We start from the raw sequence: 22503 nt of genomic DNA, 5'->3' as shown, positions 1-22503 counted from the left end.
ACTAAATTGCAGAGAGCCTCACTAAGTAGCTGAGGCTGTCTGTGAACCGCGATCCTCCCTTCTCAGCCTCCTGAATGCTGGGATTACAGGTGTGCACCACCATGCCCGGCTTTTATTTTTATTTTTGAAACAGGGTTTTTCTGGGTTGATGAGAGTCTCACTACTTGCTGCAACTGTTCTCGAACCTGTGATCCTGCTGTCTTAGCCTCCCAAGTACTGGGATTACAGGTGTGCACTACCACACTCAGCTCTTCCTGTTCTTGAAATGCCTATAACTTAATATACTTTCCTTTTGAAATTTTACATTTACTGGTATGATGAGTATGTTTATTTGATTACGGCTTGTCTCCCCACTAGACTACAAGTGCCCTAAAGACACCAGGCAGGCTGGGTGTCGGTAGAGTCCTTGCCTAGTAAAAGGAAAGCCCTGGGTTCGTTGACCAGTACGGGAAAGAAAAAGGAAAAGACATCGTACCCGGGCATGGTAGCACAAGCTAACAATCCCAGGACTTGGGAGGTTGAGACAGAAAGATTGATTGCAGGTTCAAGAACAGGCATCAGCAACTTAGTGAGGTTTTCATTAACCTTGAGAGACCCTTTTTCAAAATAAAATAAAATAGAGCCGGGTGTGGTGGCACAACGGCTTGTAACCCCAGCGCTTGGGAGGTTGGGACAGGAGGATTGTGCAGGTTTGAAGCCAGCCTCAGCTACTTAATGAGGCTCTCAGCAACTTAGCGGGACCCTGTTTCCAAATAAAAATAGGTCTGGAAGTATAGCCTAGAGGTAGAAAGCCTCCGTGTTTCATTCCCAGTACTACAAAAAATAAAAAATAAAATAAAAATAGGGCGTGGTGGCGCACGTTTGTAATCCCAGCATTCGGGAGGTTGAGTCCGGAGGATCGAGGTTTCCGGACAGCCTCAGCTACTTAGTAAGGCCCTCCGCAACTCAGAGACCCTGTTTCAAAATAAAGAATGAAAAATTGGGCAGGGGGTGTAGCTCAGAGGGCGAATGCCTCTGGGTTCCATCCCCAGACCCGCTTTTTTGCTACACCCCCTGCCCAATTCTTTTTATTTATTTTTATTTTATTTATTTATTTATTTTGGTGGTACTGGGGATGGAACTCAGGGGCCTTCTACCTCCGGGCTACACTCCCAGACCTATTTTATTTATATTTTACTTGGAAACGGTCTCTTAGGCCAGCTGAGACTGGCTTCGAACCTGCTAGATCCTGTCTCAGCCTCCCAAGCACGGGGATTACAAAGCGTGCGCCACCACGCCCGGCTCTGCCCAATTCTTTTGTTTTGAAACAGGGAATGAAATAAAATAGGACTGGGGGATGCTATGAGTTCGGAGCTAGAATGCCGAGTTCAATCCCCGGTACCAAAATGAAAAGACAACGTGCCTACATCCTTTGCTACTGCAGCCATAACAGCAAATAAGAGGATACCTGGCACACGGACATGCAATAAATAACTTTGAGTGGCTTCCAGATCAGTATCGAAAGGAGTGGTTGGACAGCGAGTTCGTAGCTCAGGGGAGACTTCTGGGTCGGAAAATAAAGATTTGGGGGTCATATAATTGAAAAGCGAATGGGATCTACCAAGCCGTGGGTCTGCTGAAGACAGATTAGGAACTAACGGAAGACAAACAGTAGTGTCGCTCACAATCACGTCGGAAAGATGCGAGGAGCTCTCCTCCGCCTAGCTGTGCTCTGCTACAACTCGCTTCCCAACCTGCGTCTCAGAGCCCCAACCCGAAAGGCGGGGGAGAGGCACTCACGAAGCCAACAGCGCCCTTGACCTTCCCTCGCCCGCCCCTTCCTGCGGCCTTCCGCCAATAACCGGGGAGGATGGAGCCTTGGGCACCGCCTCTTCCGCCTGCGGCTCCGGGTGGGACCGGAAGTGGGTGGGTGCGCCGGAAGTTCAGGGGAGTTTCCTGCAAACTCGGCTTCCCCAACATGGCAGCGCCCTTGTCAGTGGAGGTGGAGTTCGGGTGAGTAACAGAGCTGGGGCGCCCTCGAGATAGACTGAAGTCGTCCAGCTCGAAACTCCTCTCCTGCCTTGGGGGCTGACACGGTCGAGTTGCCGAGGCCGTCGGCGCGCGCCTTGAGCTCTGCCACCCGCCTCGACTCAGGGCAGCTCGGTCTCCCTGGGCGACGAGGCCGTATGTCTGAGAATAGAGGCGCACGCACGGGCGGGGAGGCGCGCTCTGGGTACTGCGCGGTGCTCAGTACCCTGTGGGGCTCAAATAACGCGACGGTTGGCAATCGGCCTCTCTACGTTCTTTAGCAATCTCGATTCGGACCAGGCCCATCTATTTGGCATCTGGCCTCCTAGAACATAGTAGGAACACCCATCAGCCACTGATTTCTTTTTTCGGCCAACAGTTTTCCGCTTACATAGTTCTTGAGGCCTTTTTTCTTGTGGTATGTGTGACCAAGACCGAACTCTCTTCTCCTTCCGAGATTTGAGGGCCTTAAGCAGATACGAGCTTCTTTCAGGATAGTAAACCTGCTGAGTGCTTCTGTAGGTCTTGAGTCCGGTGGAGATACGGGATGAGTAACTGGGAGGGACCAACACTGGCAGTATGGTCTGCACAGGATACAACAAAACACAGGACTTGGGACACGTACCAGTAACTGAAGAAGCACAGAACAGGGAGGAGATCTCAGGCCACTGGCTTGTCCCTCCAACAAACAGAAGGTTTGTTCATAGTGTCAAAACTGAGAAAACTCAGAGTCTAGAGAGACAGCAAAGGAGACTGAGGCACTGAAAGATGAGTCGGTATCATTCCCAGAATCACATAGAAAAACTGGGACTGAGTGTGTGTCTGTGTGTGAGTGAGTGAGTGACCGAGAGAGAAACAAGCCAAGGTCTATATTGAAAGGAAAAGTCTGGGGTAGGAATCTAAAACCTCTGTCTAAATGTCTTTCCTCTCATTGGACACTCCCGATTCCTTTCATGTTTTCCCTTCATTGGGTAGTTCATTCACCAGTCATTTATTGAGTGCCTACCATGTGCCAGGCAGTGGGCCAGACACAGAGGATACAAAGATAAATGGCACTCTGTCCATGCCCTACAGTGTTCAGCATTTCTGTCCCTTAGAAGGGGGTAGTCTCATGAATGTTAAGTGCATTTTAATTGAGGATATTGTCTGGCTGCCTGGATCCAATTAGAACTACATTGGTCTGGCCCCCTGGCTATTTTACCTCATTGACACTTGGTCCAGCTGTACCCCCAAAGCCTGGGCATTCTAGGAGAAACTGCAGAGCTGGAAAGGGAGACACTTCAGACTGCAGAGTTGGTTTATCCATGGTCAACGAGCCTTTCATTCTTCCTGAATCAGACCTGGTGTTAGTTCACCAGAGAGGTCATCTCTCTGCCAGGCGCCGTGCTGGCAACAGTGGGGAAGTCATGAGTTAGATAAGGCCCTTGCCCTCCAGAGTTTACAGACCAACATCATTGCCCCTTTTTCCTCCTCCAGCCTCCTTTACCTCCAAGAGCCATAGTGAGTCCCAGCAAAGCAGGAAAACCTTCCTCAACCCATCTGTCCACTTCCACCCACACCACAGTGTTCCGTGAGAATGGCATCTTCATGGGAAACAAGGATGCCCCAGATGCATGCCAAATCCAGGGCCCTTCTCCCTTTCCTGGCATGTTTTTACCTCTGACCTTTTATTTCCTACATCTATTAGCAGACATGCTTCACGCTGCACCTGAGCAGATTTGCAAAGAAACTGCATGGCCATCATTCTTTCCTTGTTTCCCTGAGGGGAACCATCCCCACTGATCCAGGAAGAGCTTGAGACCGCTAACCCTTGAGCACATGCAGTCCTCATGTGCTCGCCCCACCGGCTCTTCCATGGGCCTTCTTGAAAGCCTCTCAGACCTTTCTTTATCCACTCCCCATCTTTCATCTTGCCTTCTGAGCTGTTCTTGCAGAGTATCTTCTAAGGACTCAAAGTGTATAATACAGATATGTTTGGGGGTCCCGTCAGTCCAGACTCTAAAGACCCCGATGTGAGATTTCTTTGTCTTCTTTTCTTTCTTCCCGAGTTGGGGAGGTACGGGCAAAAGGAAGTCACACCATTGATGTCAGAGAAGTAAGGAGAATGAATATTTCATTCGTTGGCAAATATTTGTTGAGTGCCAGCTCTATGCCAGGCCTTGTTTTAGGCAGAGGTTGTATTCTAGCAGATAAAAGGGAAATAAATATAGGTAAATGGTTTAAACATATGACAAAGCTGGGTATGGTGGTGTGTGCTTGTAATCTCAGCACTTAGGAGGCTGAGACAGGAGGACTTGCAGGTTCACAGCCAGCCTAAGGTACTTAGTGAGGCTTGTTTCAAAATAAAGAATAAAAAATAGGTTTGGGGGTGTAGTTTGGAGGTACAATCCCCCTGGTTCAATCTCCAGTACTGTAAAAGAAAGAAAAAAAAAGGATGATGAGCGAGGCATGGTGGTACAGGCCTGTAATCCCAGTACCTGGGAGGCTGAGACAAGAGGATCATGTAATGCCGAGGACAGTCTCAGCAACTTTGGGAGACTGTCAGCAACCTAGCAAGACCCTGTTTCAGAACAAAAAATAAAAAGGGCTGGGGGTATAGCTCGGAGGTAGAATGACCCAGGTATTCCCAATAATACACACACACACACACACGATAAAGATGAACTGGGAAACGATGAAGGCGGTTTTGGGAATGTCTATACCTGTCATTGGTATCAATTAACACCTACCAGGAGTGGAGATAGAGGTTATCTTAGTTGAGTTTGGATAGTAAATCCCATAAGACATAAGAGAGCCTTGGGTCTCTGGGGCCCAAACAGGCCCCTTGTCTGTCTCCCTGAATCCCTGTAGAGGCTTTTAGCCTATACCTTCCCCCACTCCAGATGTGCTGATAGAAATGCCAGCCCCTCCCCTTGGGGCCCAGCAAACCCAGCAGTGACAGGTCACTCTCTGAGCCAGACTGCTTCTCCCTTCATCCATTTGTAAAAAGAAAAACAGGCTGTCTCCGAGCCTGGCACCACCAGGTTTGGCCACTCTTGGTTGTTTGCTTGGGTCCCAGTGCCTCCAGTTCCCACCCGTCTTCTCTGACCCCCAGCTCCTGAGCCCCTTGCCTTCTCCCTCCCCCATCCCAGCTGCCACATGTGCCAACCCCTGCCCAGGAGAAAATGGGGCTCTTGGAAGGAGATAAATGGAGGCTCTGTGCGGCTCGCAGCTGAAATGGCCCTGCGCGCAGCCACAGATGGGCCTCCGCTCCCCTCCACATCTCTGCATCAACAAAGCATGATCTTGTTCGGATGACAGTCACCCACGTGTACCCCATGACAATGCTGTCCTTGCCTTTGCCTCCCAATGGGCTGCCTCAGGACATCTCTGTTTTCTGAAATTGGGAAAGGGTGGGAGGCGTCGCACCTGTCAAAAGCCCACTAAAACCTCCTCAGTTCAGACGCACGGGAGGTCTGCGATGGGAACCAGGAGACTCAGGGAGAAGCGGTGCAGGGCACCGAGGAGACCTGCTGCCCACGTCAGGAGTCCTGGCCCCTGGACCTGGCTCCGGGTAGCTCTGCTGCACGGGCCTTCCCTAGGCCAAGCGCTGGGACTCCAAAGTGAACCCAGCTCTCCCTCAGGGAAAACCGGTTAAATTCCCCTTCTCCATCCAGTGGAGTTAATAGTGTCTACCTCCCCCTTGCCTTGCCTGGCTTACCCTGAGAGTGAAATGGGGCATTCTACCTCCGAGCCATACCCCCCAGCCCTAATTTTTATACTTTATTCTGAAACAGGGTCTCACTAATTTCTGGAGGGCCTCACTAAGTAGCTGAGGCTGCCCACCAACCTGTGATCCTCCTGTCTCAGCCCTCCCAGTACTGGGATGACAAGTGTGCGCCGCCACGCCCGGCTCTAGGAACTTCTTATAAATGGCAAAGGGATATGAACAATGGTTTCTGAAGTCCTTGCTAAGCCCAGTAGACTTTCAGCCTCTAGTGCTGTGATGTGCCCACCAGACAGTAGCAGGGAACAAGAACAGGGGCATTTCTAGTCCTTACCTAGCTTGAGGAAACGTCAAGATGCACAGGATCTCCAGAGTGTTGTCTTTGTTTTGTTTTGAAGATTTAAAGAAGTTTATTAAAAAGATGGAAATACAGAAGACAGTTACACCTCATGTGACCGAAGGGTAACATGAGGGGGTGCTTCGAATGAAATCACTGTTGTTTTGTTTTTTTGTGGTGCTGAGAATTGAACCCAGCCGCATTCTACCTCTGAACTACATCCCCAGAATGATTTTATTTCTTTTTTGGAAACTGGGTCTCAATAGGTTGCTTTTGGAGCTGCTGGCCCCAAGATGGAGATCAGGCTCCACCCCTGCCAGACAGCAAGACCCTGAGCATGTGAGTCAGTCTTTTCAAGCCTTAATCTTTCCATCTTCAAAAATGCTGAGAAAGCCGGGCGCGTGGCGCACGCTTGTCATCCCAGCATTTAGGAGGCTGAAACTGGAGAATCGTGGTTCACCGAAAGCCTCGGCTACTTAGTGAGGCCCTCCGCAACTAGTGAGACCCTGTTTCAAAATAAAGAATAAAAATAGGGCAGGGGTGTCGTTCGGAGGCCAAATGTCCCTGGGTTCCATCCCCAGAACCACACACACACACAAAAGTGCTGAGAAGCCGGGTACAGCGGCACCTGCCTATAATCCCACCACTTGGGAGGCTGAGACAGGAGGATCACAGGTACAAGGCCAACTTCAGAAAGTCAGTGAGACTCTCAGTATCTTAGCAAGACTTTTTCTCAAAGTAAAAGGGCCGGGAGTGGAGCTGAGAGGCGGAATGCCCCTGGATTCACTCCTTAGGACCAAGAAAACAAGCCAGGCGTGGTGGCACACACTTGTAATCCTAGTACTTTGGAGGCTGAGACAGGAGGGTCACAGGTTTGAGGACAACCTCAGAAACTTAGACCTTGTTTCAAAATGAAAAATAAAAGCCAGGCGTGGTGGCACATGCTGGTAATCCCAGTACTTGGGAGGCAGAGACACGAGGATCGCGCAGGTTCAAAGCCAGCCTCAGCTTAGTGAGGCTCTCAGCAGCTTAGTGAGACCCTGTTTCCAAATAAAATATAAAATAGGTCTGGGAGTGTAGCCTGGAGGTAGAAAGCTCCTGGATTCCATTCCAGTACTACAAAGAAATAAATCGATTAATAAATAAAAAGTAAAAAAATGAAAAATAAAGCCAGGCATGGTGGCACACACTTGTAATCCCAGTGTTTGGGAGGCTGAGACAAGAGGATCACAGGTTCAAGACCAGCCTCAGCCACTTAGTGAATAAGGCTAAATAGGGCTAAAATAAATAGGGCTAGGGGTATAACTCAGAGGTAGAACACAACTGGGTTCAATCCCTGGTACCACACACACACAAAAAAAAAAAAAAAAAAAAGGGAGAAAAGAAAAAAGCAGAAGACTAAAACCAAGCATTCGAGTGCTTAATTATTAGTAAAAATTCTTTGCATCATGCTTGCCACATCAGGAAACAACTTTTGAGAGTCAGTCACTGGTACCCGACGCGCTGGCACCAGCGGCATTGCTGACCTTTGGTCTCTCTGTCTTGGGCTTCTTCTGCCGGACCTGTCTCTGTTCTCGGGTTCAGCCATGTCCGGTTCGCAGGCACTCACCTGGCTGTCTTTCTCTGGCCTTCCTTTGCAGAGGCGGTGCGGAGCTCCTGTTTGATGGTGTTAAAAAACATCAAGTCACCTTGCCTGGGCAGGAGGAGCCCTGTGAGTATTGGCTTTCGAAGCCCATCTCTGGGGGTCTCTGAGTAGGGTCACTCAACCCCGTTCCCAGGGGAGTGGGTGGGAGGAAGGAAGAGTGTCACCGCCGTACAGCCAGCGGCACCAGAGGGAGCGGTAGCTTAGTGTTCACCTGAAGGTTCTGTTCCCACACCACCTAGAACCTCAGGCCAGTGACCTCACTTTTCTGAGCTCAGTTGTTCCTTGCTATGGAAGGGGGGTGGTAATCTGCCTTTCAGGTATGTTACAAGGAGGAATCAAGTTATACTTTGTTTCTGTTACCATAATAGAGCAAAGGGAGGTTCCAGTGGTCACCTGCTCTGAGAATGGAGCATGCGCAGTAGGCCCCCATACTCTCCGGGGGATCTGGATTAGAGAAAGAGTATCCGGCCAGAGAGGCTGGGGGAGGGAGGTTGACTAAAGGAGATAGTGGGTCTTTTTACATTTGTTTATTCAAATACATGTTAATCTTTCTTGAACAAAAATATATTGAAAGCCAGGCGTGGTGGTGCTCGCTGGTAATCCCAGCATTCTGGAGGCTGAGACTGGAGGATCGCGGTTCGCAGACAGCCTCGGCTACTTAGTGAGGCCCTCTGCAACTTAGTGAGACCCTGTTTCAAAATAAAGAATAAAAAAATAGGGCAGGAGGTGTAGCTCGGAGGTCAAATGCCCCTGGGTTCCATCCCCCCGACCCACAAAAAATATATATGTATATATCGAGTGGGGCTGGGTGTGGTGGCGCATGTTTGTAATCCCAGCATTCGGGAGGCAGAGCCTGGAGGATCATGGTTTGCAGGATTATAGTTCGCGGACAGCCTCAGCTACTTAGTGAGGCCCTTCACAACTCAGTGAGACCCTATTTCAAAAAATAAAAAGACAGCCTGGCGTGGTGGCGCATGCTTGTGATCCCAGCATTCGGGAGGCTCAGAGGCCAGCCGGAAGATCGCGGTCAGTCTCAGCTACTTAGTGAGGCCCTCCGAAAATTAGTGAGACCCTGTTTCAAGATAAAGAATAAAAAATAGGGCAGGGGCTATAGTTCGGAGGTCAAATCCCCCTGGGTTCCATCCCCACACCCAAAAGTAAAAATAAATAAATAAATAAATAATAAGACTAAAAATTAGGGCTGAGCGTTTAGCTCAGTGGTACAATGCCCCTGGGGTCCTATCCCCAGAACCGCAAAAAATAAGATAAAATATATATTTGTTAGCCGGGTGTAGTGGCCCATGCTTGCTTGTAATCCAGCATTCTGGATAGTCCAGAGGACCGAGGTTCAAGGTCAGCCTCAGCTACTCTACTTAGTGAGGCACTCCGTAGCTTAGTGAGACTTAGTGAGACCCTGTTTCAAAAAATAAAGAATAAGCCGGGCGTGGTGACGCACGCTTGTAATCCCCGCGCTTGGGAGGCAGAGACTGGAGGATCGCGCAGGTTCAAAGCCAATCGCACAGGCTGGCTTAGGAGACCCTGTTTCCAAATAAAAATGTAAAAATAGGTCTGGGAGTGTAGCCCGGAGGTAGAGGGGCTTCCAGGAACTCCAGTACCACCAAAAAAAAAAAAAAAGAAAGAATAAAAATAGGAGCTGGGCGTGGTGGCGCACGCTTATAATCCCTGTGCTTGGGAGGCTGAGACAGGAGGATCGCGGAGGTTCAAAGCCAGCCTCAGCTACTTAGTGAGGCTCTAAGCAACTTACACCCTGTTTCCAAATAAAATATAAAAAATGGGTCTGGGAGTATAGCCCAGAGGTAGAAAGCCTCTGGGTTCCACTTCCAGTACCACCAAAAAAAAAAAAAAAAAAGAATAAAAATAGGGCAGGGGCTGTAGCTCGGTGGTCAAATGCCCCTGGGTTCTATCCTCAGACCCGCAAAATTAATTAATTAATTATTAATTATACGTTGAGTGCCTCCTGGGTGACTCACCACATGTAGTCATTGAGGAAACAGTCATGAATAAGAGGAATCGGCCCTGCCTTCAAAGGGGAAGGTTTGCGGTCATGGTGGCACATGCCTGGAATCCCAGTACTTTGGAGGCTGAGACAGGAGAATGGAGGATCTCAGGTTTGCAGCCAGCCTCAGCAACATATAGTGAGGCCCTCCACAATTCAGCAAGATACTGTTTCAAGATAAAATAGGACTGAGGGTGTAGCTCAGAAGTCCAGTGCCCCTGGGTTCAATGCCAGTACCACAGCAAAGAAGAGAAGAAAGAAAAACAGATGGGAAGGTTCTACAGTGTTCCTCAAAGGTCTAGCTGCGTGACAGCAGTACAGTCTCTTAGAAGCAGGACTGGGTTGGGCGTCTGTTGAGGACGTGTACAGCCCTTAGAGTGGGTCCTGGTAAGAGCTTGGGCTCCACCTCTGGCTGAGATGTTTCTGGGGGAGAGGAATCAGTCATGTGATTGACTCCTGTGACGCTCTTGTAATCCCAGAACTTGGGGTAGAGGGAGATGGGAAGGCAGGGCAAGGAAGTACTTGAGTTGGACCGTAGGAAACGTCAAGTAGCCGGGCTGGTGAGCCGCGCTTGTAATCCCAGTATTTGGGAGTCTGAGACAGGATTGCAGGTTTGAGGATGGCCTTAGCAAGTAGTACGACTCTCATAGACCTAGTAAGACCCTGCTTCAAAGATAAATAGGGCTGAGCATGTAGCCCACTGGTAGAATGTTTGCCAAGTGTGCTTAAGGTCCCAGGTTTTATCCCCAGCACTGCAAAATAAATAAATAAATACAAAGTGTGAGCGGGCGTGAAGGCCAGGACTCTGGCTCCTGGACCTTCGGTGCCCGTGGTATGGGGTAGATGAAAGGGCAGGCGTCTGTCTACCTGGGATGAAAGGAAGGGACGGTAGGATGTCCCTGTCGCTCAGTCTTAGGCCCTTGGCTGTGGGTCTCTACTCCTGGTTTTCATTGGTGCCCAGAGACACAGGTCACACTGCGGCCACAGAGCTGGTTGGCACCTGGCAGGCCTTACATAGATGCTCATGAAGCCAGGGGAGGGCAGGGGCCTGGCGCTGCTGGGCAGTTTCTACCCTCGCCCGGAACCCATGCCCAGATCTGTCATCTGGCAGCCTTCCCAGCCCAGGGGCTGCCACTTGGCCCAGCAGGTCTCGGAGGCTCCAGCTGAAATAGCAACAGCCAGAAGATTGTGGGTTGTGATGACAAGTGTCACAAACAAGGGGACCTGTGGGTCCTGGGCCAGGGAGAGCTTCCAACTCCGCCAGAGAGAGGGAGAAGGAGAGGGGAAGCGGAGGGACTGCAAGAGAGAAGCCCCGGCAGTGCTCAGGCCCACGCTGGTGACTTCTGCGGGTCTGTCTAAAACAGAAGGGCTGACTCTGTTCTTTATTGACCTCATTATCTGTGTGACAACTGCAGTTTGGGAAAGTTGCTTCCAGATCTGAATATAAGTGTGTGTGTGTGTGTGTGTGTGTGAGAGAGAGAGAGAGACAGACAGACAGACAGACAGACAGACAGGGTAAAATCTGGGGCATTCTACCTCCAGCGACACCATATGCCCCTATTTTTTATTTTGAAACAGAGTCTCACTAGGTTGATGAGAGTCTCAACTACTTGCTGAGGCTGTCCTTGAACCTGCGATCCTCCTGTCTCAGCCTCCCAAGTGCTGGGATTACAGAGGAGTGCCGCTGCCCCTGCTCATATCTAAGTATCTAGCGCTGTGCAGTATTGTGTGCCGATCTAGCCTAGCGGGAGGTTGCATGATTGTGTTTGGGGGGCATCTTGCTGGGACAGCCACCTGGGTTGGTGGGAATTGGCAGGGTAGTAGGCACCACTCCGCTCTAGCCATTTTGGCTGCAGGGAGCTGGCTTTTCTGGCTCTAGGCTGTCCTCAGCTCCGGGCTCCAGCCCCAAGCCAAGAGGAGAGGAGCCTGCCGCCTCACCTTTCCCTGCTCCCCTGCCTCCGCGGCCATCTTACCCCTCCTCCTCCTCTGCCCACATTAAGGGTGGCCAAGGGAGAGGAGGAGTCGAGCCGCGGCTCCTGGGCGCTTTAAACTGCTTAGCATGCATTTCACAGCCTCTCTGGGGCCAGCTGTTCCTTTCTCTGCTCTTGGGCCTGTTTGCTGATCCCCTCCCCACCTCCCTCCACTCCCCCACCCCTCCCAGTCCCTGTGCAAAATTGCTTTTGAAAAGATCCACTTTCTGCTTAATTAAACAATGAGGAGCGTCCCCTCACACATCTGTAAACCTCCTTCTGAGGCCAGTTTAGCCCACAAACTGCCCCATTCTTCCCCCATTCATTTGTAAATGGAGCCCGTGAGGTTCCCTCCACCCTACTCTCTTTCATTCCCCCAGGCCAGAGCTTTCTTCTCTCTTTCAACTCAGGCCTGGGGTGGGCTCCCACAGGAGCCCTGCCCTGAGCCTGGTGGACACGATGGGGACCAGGCCCGATGGGGACAAGGCCCTTTTAACCTGCTGCGGGAAAGATCAGTGTCTCTTGAATGTGGAGGCAGTCGTGAGGACCAGGGGACGTGTGTGTTTGCTGGCCGGGGAGCGGTGGGAAGGCTGGACCACAGCTGCTCCCAGCTGAGGTTCGGTGTCAGATGGGACCCCGAGGTGGTTGCCTTTCAGCTTCAGGAGGCTGTCGATGCACTTGAGGGCATTGCCATGTCGAGCGGCCAGGGTCCCCTGGATGATGACAAGGACACGTCCCCTGGGACAAGGGATTCTAGGAGGGACTTTTTAGGTACACTCCAACTGGCAGGCCATGGTGCCCCTGCGGCAGCCCTGAGCACCAGGACCCAGCAGCCATCGTGTGGACGAGCGTGTCGCGTGTGTGACGCTGCTGGCCTGCCGCTGTGACTGTGTCTCGATCCCCACTGTAGCCGTCAGCATGGGCGGCACCATGACATCCTACCCAGGCCATGCAGCCCACAGCCGCGCCCTTGGGCCCTGGAGTTGGAACTGTGAGCCAGTGCCACAGAGCAAGAGTGCTCCTCTCCAGGTGGGCAGCCGGCCCTCAAGGACTCCCAGACCCCCTCCCTGTCTGGGTGTGGGCAGCCTGGCCACCAGCACACAAGCCTCTGTTGATCCTTCCTCCCCAGTTGTCCTGGGAATGACGACCAACCACGGGCATCCTGTGGGTCTCACGTCTAAAGTGGAAGGACTACTTGGGAGACAGGCAGGAGGATCACCTGAGCCTGGGGGTTCAGCACTTCTAGAACTAGCTGGGGCCACAGGAGGAAACTTGCTAAATTGCTGAGGCTGGCCTTGAACCTGTGCTCCTCCTCTCCCCTCCCAAATACTGAGATTACAGACAAGAACCACCACACTGAGCCCTCATCACCCTTAATCCTCCCTTCCTGTTTCTGATGAGAAGATACTTGATCCCACAGAGAACCTCAGCTAGCCCTAGCACCCCCTGATTAATGATTGACTGTACCCCACTCTCTAAAGATGGAATGCCAGGCTGTAACAGTATTGGGAATGGCTTAGGAAGATTTGAGAAAGCTCTGATTATTAATAGATATATTTCAGAAATAATTGTGTCCAAATGGCAGACCTGGAGAGAGAAAGACTTGGTTTGGTCAGGAAGCAAACAGCTATGGAAACTTAGATTGACTTAGCTGAAAGTAATTAGCAAGTCATAGGACAGGGGAGCTAGGACTTTCTCTGTCTAAAGACAGATCTACATAATAATTAGATAATCTAGCAAGGATGGGAGGAGGAGGCCGACCTGACCTATGATCATGACCTTCAGGAAAAGAGACCTAGGCGAAAGGACACCTGGGCTCCACCTTGGCAGGGAAATAAGGGGAGGAACCTTACAGGGTTTTTACTAAGTCAAAATATGTGAACAAGATGGAGTTCATGTGTACAAAAAAGCCGGGTCCACATGTTGTATCTTTGGTGAATTCGCTCGAATCGCCGCCCCTGTGCCATTTCTGAATGGCAGGGGGCTTTAACAGTCTTCTGTATTTCTATCTTTTTAATAAACTTCTTTAAATCTTCAGCAAGAGTCCAGGCTAATGTGCATTTGCCCTTAGCTCAGGACAAGAACCCGCAGTTTTTTTCTGTTTTTCTGTTTTGTTGTGGTTTGAGGGAAATTGTGTACGGAACCCTAACAGGGGTCCCTGGGGACAGTTTCCCCAAAACCATAACATATTCCCAAACCGTAACACAGGCCACTGGACAAACATGTGGAAACCCAAGACATCAGAGTGTGCAGAGAAGACAGGTTCTCCCCCAGAAGCTGAAATAAGAAATAAGCACAACATTGATGCGCTACACCTGGTGCCAGGACTGTGTGTGAAGCATCTTTTATTTAATTATTTATTTTGAACAGTGCTGAGTTTTGAACCCAGGGGTATACTATACCCCCAGGCCCCCCTTTTTTTTTTTTTTCAGTACTTGGGGGGAACCCAGAGACATGCTACCTCCAAGCTACACCCTAGCCCTATTTTTCATTCTTTATTTTGAAACAGGGTCTCACTGAGTTATAAAGGGCCTCACTAGCTGAGGCTGACCATGAACCACTGCAGTCCTCCTGTCTCAGTCTCCCAAACGCTGGGATTACCAGCATGCAGGTTCAAGGCCAGCCTAGGCAATTTGGAGACACTCTCAGCAATTTAGGAAGACCCTTCTTTTGTGTGTGTGTGTGTGTGTGTGTGTGTGTGTATGTGTGTGTGGGTGGGTCTGGGGATGGAACCCAGAGGCATTTGACCTCCAAGCTCTACCCCCTGCCCTATTTTTTATTTTTTATTTTGAAACAGGGTCTCACTGACTTACAAAAGGCCTCACTAAGTAGCTGAGGCTGTCTGCTAACCACGATCCTCTGGTCTCAGCCTCCTGAATGCTGGGATTTCAAGTGTGCGTCACCATGCCCATGCTCGGCTAGCAAGACCCTTCTTCAAAAACAAAAAAAAGAGTTGGGCGTGGTGGCACACACTTGTAATCCCCATACTTGGGAGGCTGAGACAGGTAAATTGTAGCCTCAGCTACTTAGTGAGGCCTTCTACAACTCAGACCCTGCTTCAAAATAAAGAATAATAAAAGCCGGGCGTGGTGGCGCACGCTTGTAATCCCCGCGCTTGGGAGGCTGAGACAGGAGGATCGCACGGGTTCGAAGCCAGCCTCAGCTACTTAGTGAGGCTCTCAGCAACTTAGTGAGACCCTTTTTTCAAATAAAATATAAAAAAGGTCTGGGAGTATAGCCCAGAGGTAGAAAGCCTCTGGGTTCCACCCCCAGTACCACCAAAAAAAAAAAAAAAAGAATAAAATAGAGCTGGGTGTGGTGGCGCACTCTTGTTATTCCAGCATTCCGGAGGCTAAAACATGAGGATCACACTTCAAGGATAAGACTCAGCTATCCTGAGGCCCTTTGTAGCTCAGTGAGACCCTGTTTCAAAATAAAGAATAAGGCCGGGCATGGTGGCGCATGCTTGTAATCCCCGCGCTTGGGAGGCAGAGACAGGAGGATCGCGCAGGTTCAAAGCCAGCCGCGCTGGTGTAAGAGACCCTGTTTCAAAAAATATAAAATAGGTCTGGGAGTGTAGCCCGGAGGTAGAAAGGCTTCCAGGAACCCCAGTACCACCAAAAAAAAAAAAAAAAGTAAATAAAAAAAGAAAGAATAAAAAATAGAGCTGGGGGTGTAGCTCAGGGGTAGAATGCCCCTGGGTTCCATCCCCAGTACCACAAAAAAAATAAATAAATAAATAAATAAATAAATAAATAAATAAATAAATAAATGGAAGCTAGGTGAGGCTGAGACAGAAGGATCACAAGTACTCAGCCAGCCTCAGCTACTTAGTGAGGCCCTCTGCAACTTAGTGAGACCCTGTTTCAAAATGAATAAAAAAAAAGGACTGCGATATAGCTTGAAGGTAGACTGCCCCTGGGTTCAAGAAAAAAAAAACTCCTAGAAGCCCCTTCCCAAAGTTCCATAATAGGAAGTAGTAGAATCCAACTCAGCGCCAGGACTGCCCAGTCCCAGCCCGCTCCCTTCACCTGATCTTCTCTTCCCCCGCTCTGCCGTTGTCCACAAGGCCCGGAAGCATTTTAGGGTTCTGAGTGCCACAGTGCTGAGCCCGTGGTTCCCCCTGTCTTATAGTAGGAACGGGACGGGGCTGCCATGTGTTTGGGCCCGATCTCGCTTTGGACGTCAAGGCCGAGAAACACGGGACCGTGGGCTGGGACTGGGGCGCACATGCTTAGTTCACGCCGCAGGGTTTCCTGAGGAAGAGAAGCCCCGTCGAGCGCAGGGCGCCTTTCAGGGCCCTCTGCTGTCGGCTTCTCTCCTGCTCTCTTCTGCTACCTTGAACTTTTCAGTTCCGCCCTGCCTTAGGTGTCCCACGTGCTCTTCCTTGTATCCAGAACGCTCCCCACTCCGTTCCACTCATCCTCCCAAAGGCCTTCCCTGGTCCTAGACAAAAGAGATCGTGTTTATCAAGACTAAGTAAATGATGTCCACCTCCCCTGGGGCCTCCTGGCGCCACGGCGTAGGCTCTGTTTCCATCTTTGCACCTGGCACGTAGTAGTTGCTCAATAAATGTCTTGTCTTGTGGATGGATGCATGGGCCCCCAGGAGGGTGACAGCCACATCAGGAGATCAGAGTGGGAAGGTGGAGGTGAGATTCCCCAGCCCCCATCTATCCCAGCGCCATCCCCAGGCCACCAGCCCCTGACTCTGCTTAACCCTTCCTCCTCCCCTGGGCGCCTTTGGAAGCAGACCATCTGGCTTGGAGCCTATTTGCATATTGTCTGGGCCTCCACAAGCTGAGCAAGATGTCCCTGGGGGTGTGTTTCAGGCCAGGACGAGTGGCCCTTGCAGCCTGAGAAGGGAGCCATGAGTCCCACCTCTCCCCACCCCCAAATCCAGGCATGGGGGAACAATACTGGTGGTGATGTGGTAGCCTCACCATGGTAACAGACTATCAAAAATGTGGGCAGGCCTGGGGTGGGGGCAGGCAGAGGAGGGAGGGAGTGACCTCAGCAAACAGGAGCATCATGATAAATGAGCCAGTGCCGGGCAGCAGACTCGCCCCCAGCCCACGCCTCCGGGACCCCATGATGGTCCATCACGTGGGCGACCCCAACCTGACCAGTAGCCCTTCCCCCACGCCAGGCCCATCCAGCCTGGAGCCAGCGGGCTCCAGAGGAGGGAGCCAGGACTGTTCCCAGCTGGTCCTGGTTCTGCACCGACTGTGGAGGTGCAGCCTGAGGTCCTCTCCCCGCCTCCGCGCACGCAGGAGCACAGCCCCGCCTGCCAAGGCGGCTGATGGATGTGTCGGCCCTGGCGGCTCTATTGAGCGGCAGCTACAAGATGTATGGGCTGGCGGCCCACCAGACAGCGCCAAGATGGAGGCCAAGGGGAAGCTCTGGACCTTGGCCTCCGAGAGGAGCCCGCCAGGAGTCCACGTGGACTGCAGAGAGCGGGAGGCAGCCCTCCTCCACACACCCCTGCTCAAGGGACCATGAGGATGCCAGTCTGCTTCCATGAAAAGGAGGAATTAGCCGGGCGTGGTGGCGCACGCTTGTAATCCCCGCGCTTGGGAGGCAGACAGGAGGATTGCGCAGGTTCGAAGCCAGCCGCGTGCACTGGCTTAGGAGACCCTGTTTCCAAATATAAAATGTAAAAATAGGTCTGGGAGTATAGCCCGGAGGTAGAAGGGCTTCCAGGAACCCCAATACCACCCAAAAAAAAAAAAAAGGAGGAATTAGCCGGGTGTGGTGGCGCACGCTTGTAATCCCAGCATTCAGGAGGATCACAGGTTTGCTGCCAGCCTCAGCAACTTAGTGAGACCCTGTTTCAAACTAAAAAAGAATAAAATAGGGCTGGGGCTGTAGCCCGTAGGTAGAATGCCTTGGAATCCCTCCTCAGCACCACACATACCTCAGTGTGTGGACCCTGCCTGTGGCTGTGTGTTCCCCTGGTGAATGGGAGCCAGGGACAGTGGTGCCCAGCAAAGAGGACTAGTCCACACAGGCTGCAGCCTTCCTGTCTGGGGTAAGGGTGGCGTGCAGACCAGAGAGTGCTCGAGCCCTGCGCGAGGCGGCAGTGTGTATGCTGTGCGTGGACTCTGGACTCTAGGCAGGACATCCCAGGGCTCTACTCCAGCTCAGCCCCTGACCTTTGTCTCAGGCATGGTCCCACACAGCAGAACCCTTTGAGACACCGACTCTGGACAGCAGTGGTTAGCCCCAAACCTGGCTACCCTGGGGATGGCTGTCTCCCTAGGACCTTCCTCGTGGGGTCATCTTGGAGAGGGCAGGACCTCCAGCAGCCTTGCTGGTCTGTTTGAGCAGTAGCTAGTAGAGCCAGATCCCAGCATGCTATGGCTGGCAGCCCTGCTTCTGGAGAGGTGACCCAGGGAACAGGTGCTTCTGAGCCTCCTTGTGTTATACAAGGGGACTGGTGGCTGCCCCAGATCAGGATCACCAGACCACAGGGATGTCCAGCTGAGCTGAGAGGCCCTTTGACCCTGACCCTCTTTCCTCTTCAAGGTGGCTTCCCGGCCCACAGAGCCCTGGAAGGCAGGGTAATGGGGCAGTGATTTGTCAGTGTCCCTGCTGCTGAAAGATTCTTCTCTCACTCTGCTAGAGGAAATTAACTGATGCTATCGCCTCAGCTATTGTTTTTCTCCCCTCACAAAGGGAAATATATGCAGACCCCTTCAGAAGCAGTGCCTAGTCTGCCCCATCTGGGACTGGCTGGAGAGATAAAGGCGAGGGGCTCTTCAGGGCCCTCAGCAGCCTGGCTGGGGCGGTCTCGAGCCAGCTTCTAGGACTTGTGGGTGGGCCTTTGTCCTTCAGCCCTTTAGATGTGACAGTTCCTCCCGTTGTCTGCCTTGAGTTTCTGGCTAGAGGTAAAGGCCAGTGCCTCTTGAAGCCTTCAATAGTGCCAGAGGCTACTCTCTGAAGACCTCACTGGAGGCCACTGGCCTCCCAATTCATTTCCTATCCTGAGAACCCTCAAGTTCTTGGCCATCAGGGCCTGGTATAAATGACCCTATGAGGCCCATGTATACTTCCTGGGGGCCAGGAATCACCTGGGTTTGACCTTAGTTCTGTGCTTTCTCTCCAGGGGACATCCGGAACCTCCTCGTCTGGATCAAGAAGAATTTGCTAAAAGAGCGGCCAGAGCTGTTCATCCAGGGAGACAGCGTGTGAGTCCTTCCCCTTCCCTGGAGAGGGCGGGGGTGCAGGATGCCTGAGCCCCTGTGCTCAGCCTCAGTCTCCCCTGGGTCCTCTTCTCCCATTTGTTCACCGACTCTCCTCTGAGGAAAGAGCTGTCCGTCTGTCTGGGGTCTGTTTTCAGTGTTAAAAGATCAAATGAAAGGAGCTTAATGGATTTCTCCAAAATACTCTGCCCACGCTGTCTGGTTGGCACAGGCTTGCTCGGAACCTTGGGCAGGTTACTTTGCTTCTCAAGGCCTCATTTGCTCTCCATACAAAGCAATAATTAAGACAGGGTGCCAGGCCGGGCGTGGTGGCACACGCTTGTAATCCCCGCGCTTGGGAGGCGGAGACAGGAGGATCTGGGTTCACAACCAGCCTCAGCAACTTAGTGAGGCCCTCCACAACTTAGTGAGACCCTATTTCAAAATAAAGAATATTGGGAGGCTGAGACCGGAGGATCGCAGTTCGCAGACAGCCTCAGCTACTAAGTGAGGCCCTCTGCAACTCAGTGAGACCCGGTTTCAAAATAAAAAATAAAAAAAAACAGGGCAGGGGGTGTAGCTCGGAGGTCGAATGCCCCTGAGTTCCATCCCTAGACCTGCCAAAAATAAAAAATAAAAAATAAAAAATAAAGAATAAAAACGAGGGCAGGGAGTATAGCTTAGAGGTAGAATGCCCCTGGGTTCAAACCCCAGTACTGCAAAAAAAAAAAAAGAAAAAAGAAAAGAAAGAGTGCCGACCAAGGTGTATGTCATCTCTCAGCTGTCTAGGACAGTGCTATCCATGAAACTTCCTGTGACCTCGGGAAAGTTGTGGATCTGTGCTGTCCAGTGTGGTCGTTGCTACCACATGGGGCGGCTGAGTCCTTGCAGTGGGGGTAGCCTGGCTGAGGAACTAACTATTCCATGTATCTATCGTAATATAAATGGCGACACGTGGTCAGTAGGTACCGTGTGGGAAAGCACAGGTGTGGGCTTCCAGAGGTCATTGACTGTGGGCACACACTCGCCCTCTAACCATGGACACCCTGTAAAAGCCCAGAGCTTCCCGATCTGTCCCGGGCCCAGCCTAACGCAGCTTCCTGGCAAAGGACTAGGCTCCACGTGCCAAGAAGCCACTTTATTTCTTAAGCAAGGACAACCTCGTGCATAAAGGCGGTGGGCAGCACGGTCGTGGAGCTCCTTCGTCTGCCTCAAAGCCTAGGCCTCCCTCACAGCAGGCCTGGGAGGGGGGCTCCACCCAGCCTCTGGTGCACCAGTCCCAGAGGCCACCTGCAAGGACAGCAGTGCCCCTTGGGCCTCTGCCAGCAGGAGCCCGCCTAAGCTGCCAATCCAGGGCCGCTCTTGAGATTCAGGTATGCGCTACCACTGACAGCCACCCGGCCCAGAGGAGCCGGGCAGCCTCCGGTCCAGCAAGGGCAAGCGATAGACCTAGAAGCTGGGCTTTTTCCTTCCAGGGCCTAGGATGCTAAGATGAGAGCCCAGGAAAGGTGTGCTGCTCCTGCGTTACCCTGGCATGGTGTTGCAAGCAAGCCCTTCTCCCATATCTCATGACATCCCCCAGCAGATCGTGTGGAGCAGGCATTATAATTTGTCCATTTTGAAATGAATTTGATGTGCAGCCGGGTGGGTGGCGCAAGCATATAATCCCATCTACTCAGTGGCTGAGGCGGGAGGGTCACAGATTCCAGGCCAGCCTCAGGTACTTAGTGAGACCCTATTTAAAAAAAAAAGCCAAGGCTGGGTGTGGTGGCGCACGCCTGTGATCCCCGCGCTTGGGAGGCTGAGCCAGGAGGATCGCGCAGGTTCGAAGCCAGCCTCAGCTACTGAGTGAGGCTCTCAGCAACTTAGTGAGACCCTGTTTCCAAAAAAGTATAAAATAGGTCTGGGAGTGTAGCCTTGAGATAGAAAAGCCCCTGGGTTCCACCCCCCAGTACCACACAAACACACACACAAAAAAACAGGCATGGTGACATACACCTATAATTCCAGTACTTGAGAGCCTGAGACAGCAGGATTGCAGGTTCAAGGACAGCCTCAGCAAATAGTAAGACTTAGCAACCTAGAGAGACTTTTTTTTCTTTTTCTTTTTTTTCTTTTTCTTTTTTTTTTTTTTTTTTTGCAGTACTGGGGATGTAACCCAGGGGCATTCTACCTACGAGGAGCTACACCCTACACTGATTTTTTTATTCTTTACTTTGAAACAGGGTTTCACTAAGTTGTGAAGGGCCTTACTAAGCATCTGAGGCTGGCCTTGAACCTAGATCCTCCTGTCTCAGCCTCCCAAATGCTGGGATTACAAGCATGTACCACCACACCCAGCTCTCTCCCTGTTTAAAAAAAAAAAATAGAGCTGGGGCTGTAGTTCAGCCCCCTGGTTCCATCCCCAGTACCAAAAATAAAAAATAAAAGCGGCTGGGGTGTAGGTGAGTACTGGAGCAATTGCCTAGCATGAGCGAACCTTTAGGTTCAATCCACAGTACTGTAAAAAAAGAAAAAGAAAACCAAAAGCCAAAAAAGCCACTGAAGTGTAGAGAAGCAGACGACTTGCCTTCGCCTGAGGGTCCGGTGGTCGCGCCGGGCACCCAGTTTCCACCTGGCCCCAGGCCTGCCTGTCTGACCTGGTTTTCTCTATGTGGAGACTGTGGCCTCCACTTCCTGGGAAAGCTTTACAGAACCGCAGGAGGAAGGGCTCCCTCTACACTGTCCTGCACCCCAGGGGCTCGGAGCCACCTGCCTGTGCGCCCTGCTACTCACCACTGTCTTTCCCGCAGGCGACCAGGGATTCTGGTGCTGATTAACGATGCCGACTGGGAGCTGCTGGTCAGTACCCCCTCCCCCAGCCCTGCCCTGGCTGCTTCCAGGGAGGCCTGAGGCCTCACAGTGGGCCAGAAGAGCAGTAGATTATCTCTGTCCCACTCTAGCCCCCCGCCCCCACTGAGAACCTAGGCTGCAGCCGAGGGGGTGAGACGGGGCAGCTGAAGGGCGCTGGGCCCTCCTAGAGATTTGCAGGGTGCTGGGTTTCCTAGTGAGGTGTGTCTGTCCCAGGGCAGCCAGCTCTTCCCCTTCCCTTCCCAACACGGGCACTGTGCCCTGATGCTCCCTGCTCCTCTCTCCTTTCCCAGGGAGAGCTGGACTACCAGCTGCAGGACCAGGACAGCGTCCTCTTCATCTCCACGTTGCATGGCGGCTGAGAGCCCCTCTTCCTGGGAGCCCTTGCTGGGGGAGAATGGAGCAGTCAGACGTCCCGTGCCCCCAGCTTCCAGGTCTCCTGTACCCCTTGGCCGCCTTCTTCCCCGCTCCATCCCCTGAGTTCCCTCTAGGCAGGGAAAAGAGGCCAGGTGCTAAAAATGAGCCTTTCTCCAGCACGTGAGCGAGGGAGGGCAGGGCGGGCGCCTGAGCACAGCACTGGTGGGGGAGGGCTCCCCGCCGGTGTGTCAGGGTCGGGGGCTCGTGGCCAGCTGACCCAGCCGCCCTCACTCTTGTGCCTCAGTCTAGGCCTGGAGTGACTGCTGAGGCCTTGAGCTCCTGGGCCATCTTCCTGGGAAAGATGAATGGACCTTACTCACTGATGGAAAGCCCTCCCTATCCAAACACTGGGGCCTCTCTGCCTCAGTTTC

At 52.0% G+C, this 22503-nt stretch overlaps 1 protein-coding gene across 1 annotated transcript; it reads left to right on the top strand.

Moving 5' to 3' along the window:
* Window positions 1-1957: 1957 nt before the first annotated feature.
* On the top strand, window positions 1958-22077 carry URM1 (ubiquitin related modifier 1; the record flags this gene model as incomplete). The annotated part of the gene is made up of 5 exons (XM_080709505.1): window positions 1958-1992; window positions 7691-7761; window positions 18790-18871; window positions 21658-21706; window positions 22009-22077. The coding sequence occupies 5 exons, from the start codon at window positions 1958-1960 to the stop codon at window positions 22075-22077; spliced, it is 306 nt and encodes a 101-aa protein (XP_080565631.1).
* Window positions 22078-22503: the final 426 nt, after the last annotated feature.

Source organism: Muscardinus avellanarius, assembly GCF_963383645.1.
Source record: "Muscardinus avellanarius genome assembly, chromosome: 13".
Taxonomy (NCBI): Eukaryota; Metazoa; Chordata; class Mammalia; order Rodentia; family Gliridae; genus Muscardinus; species Muscardinus avellanarius.
Note: the sequence above shows the minus strand (reverse complement) of the source record. Positions and strands in the feature narration are given on the sequence as shown.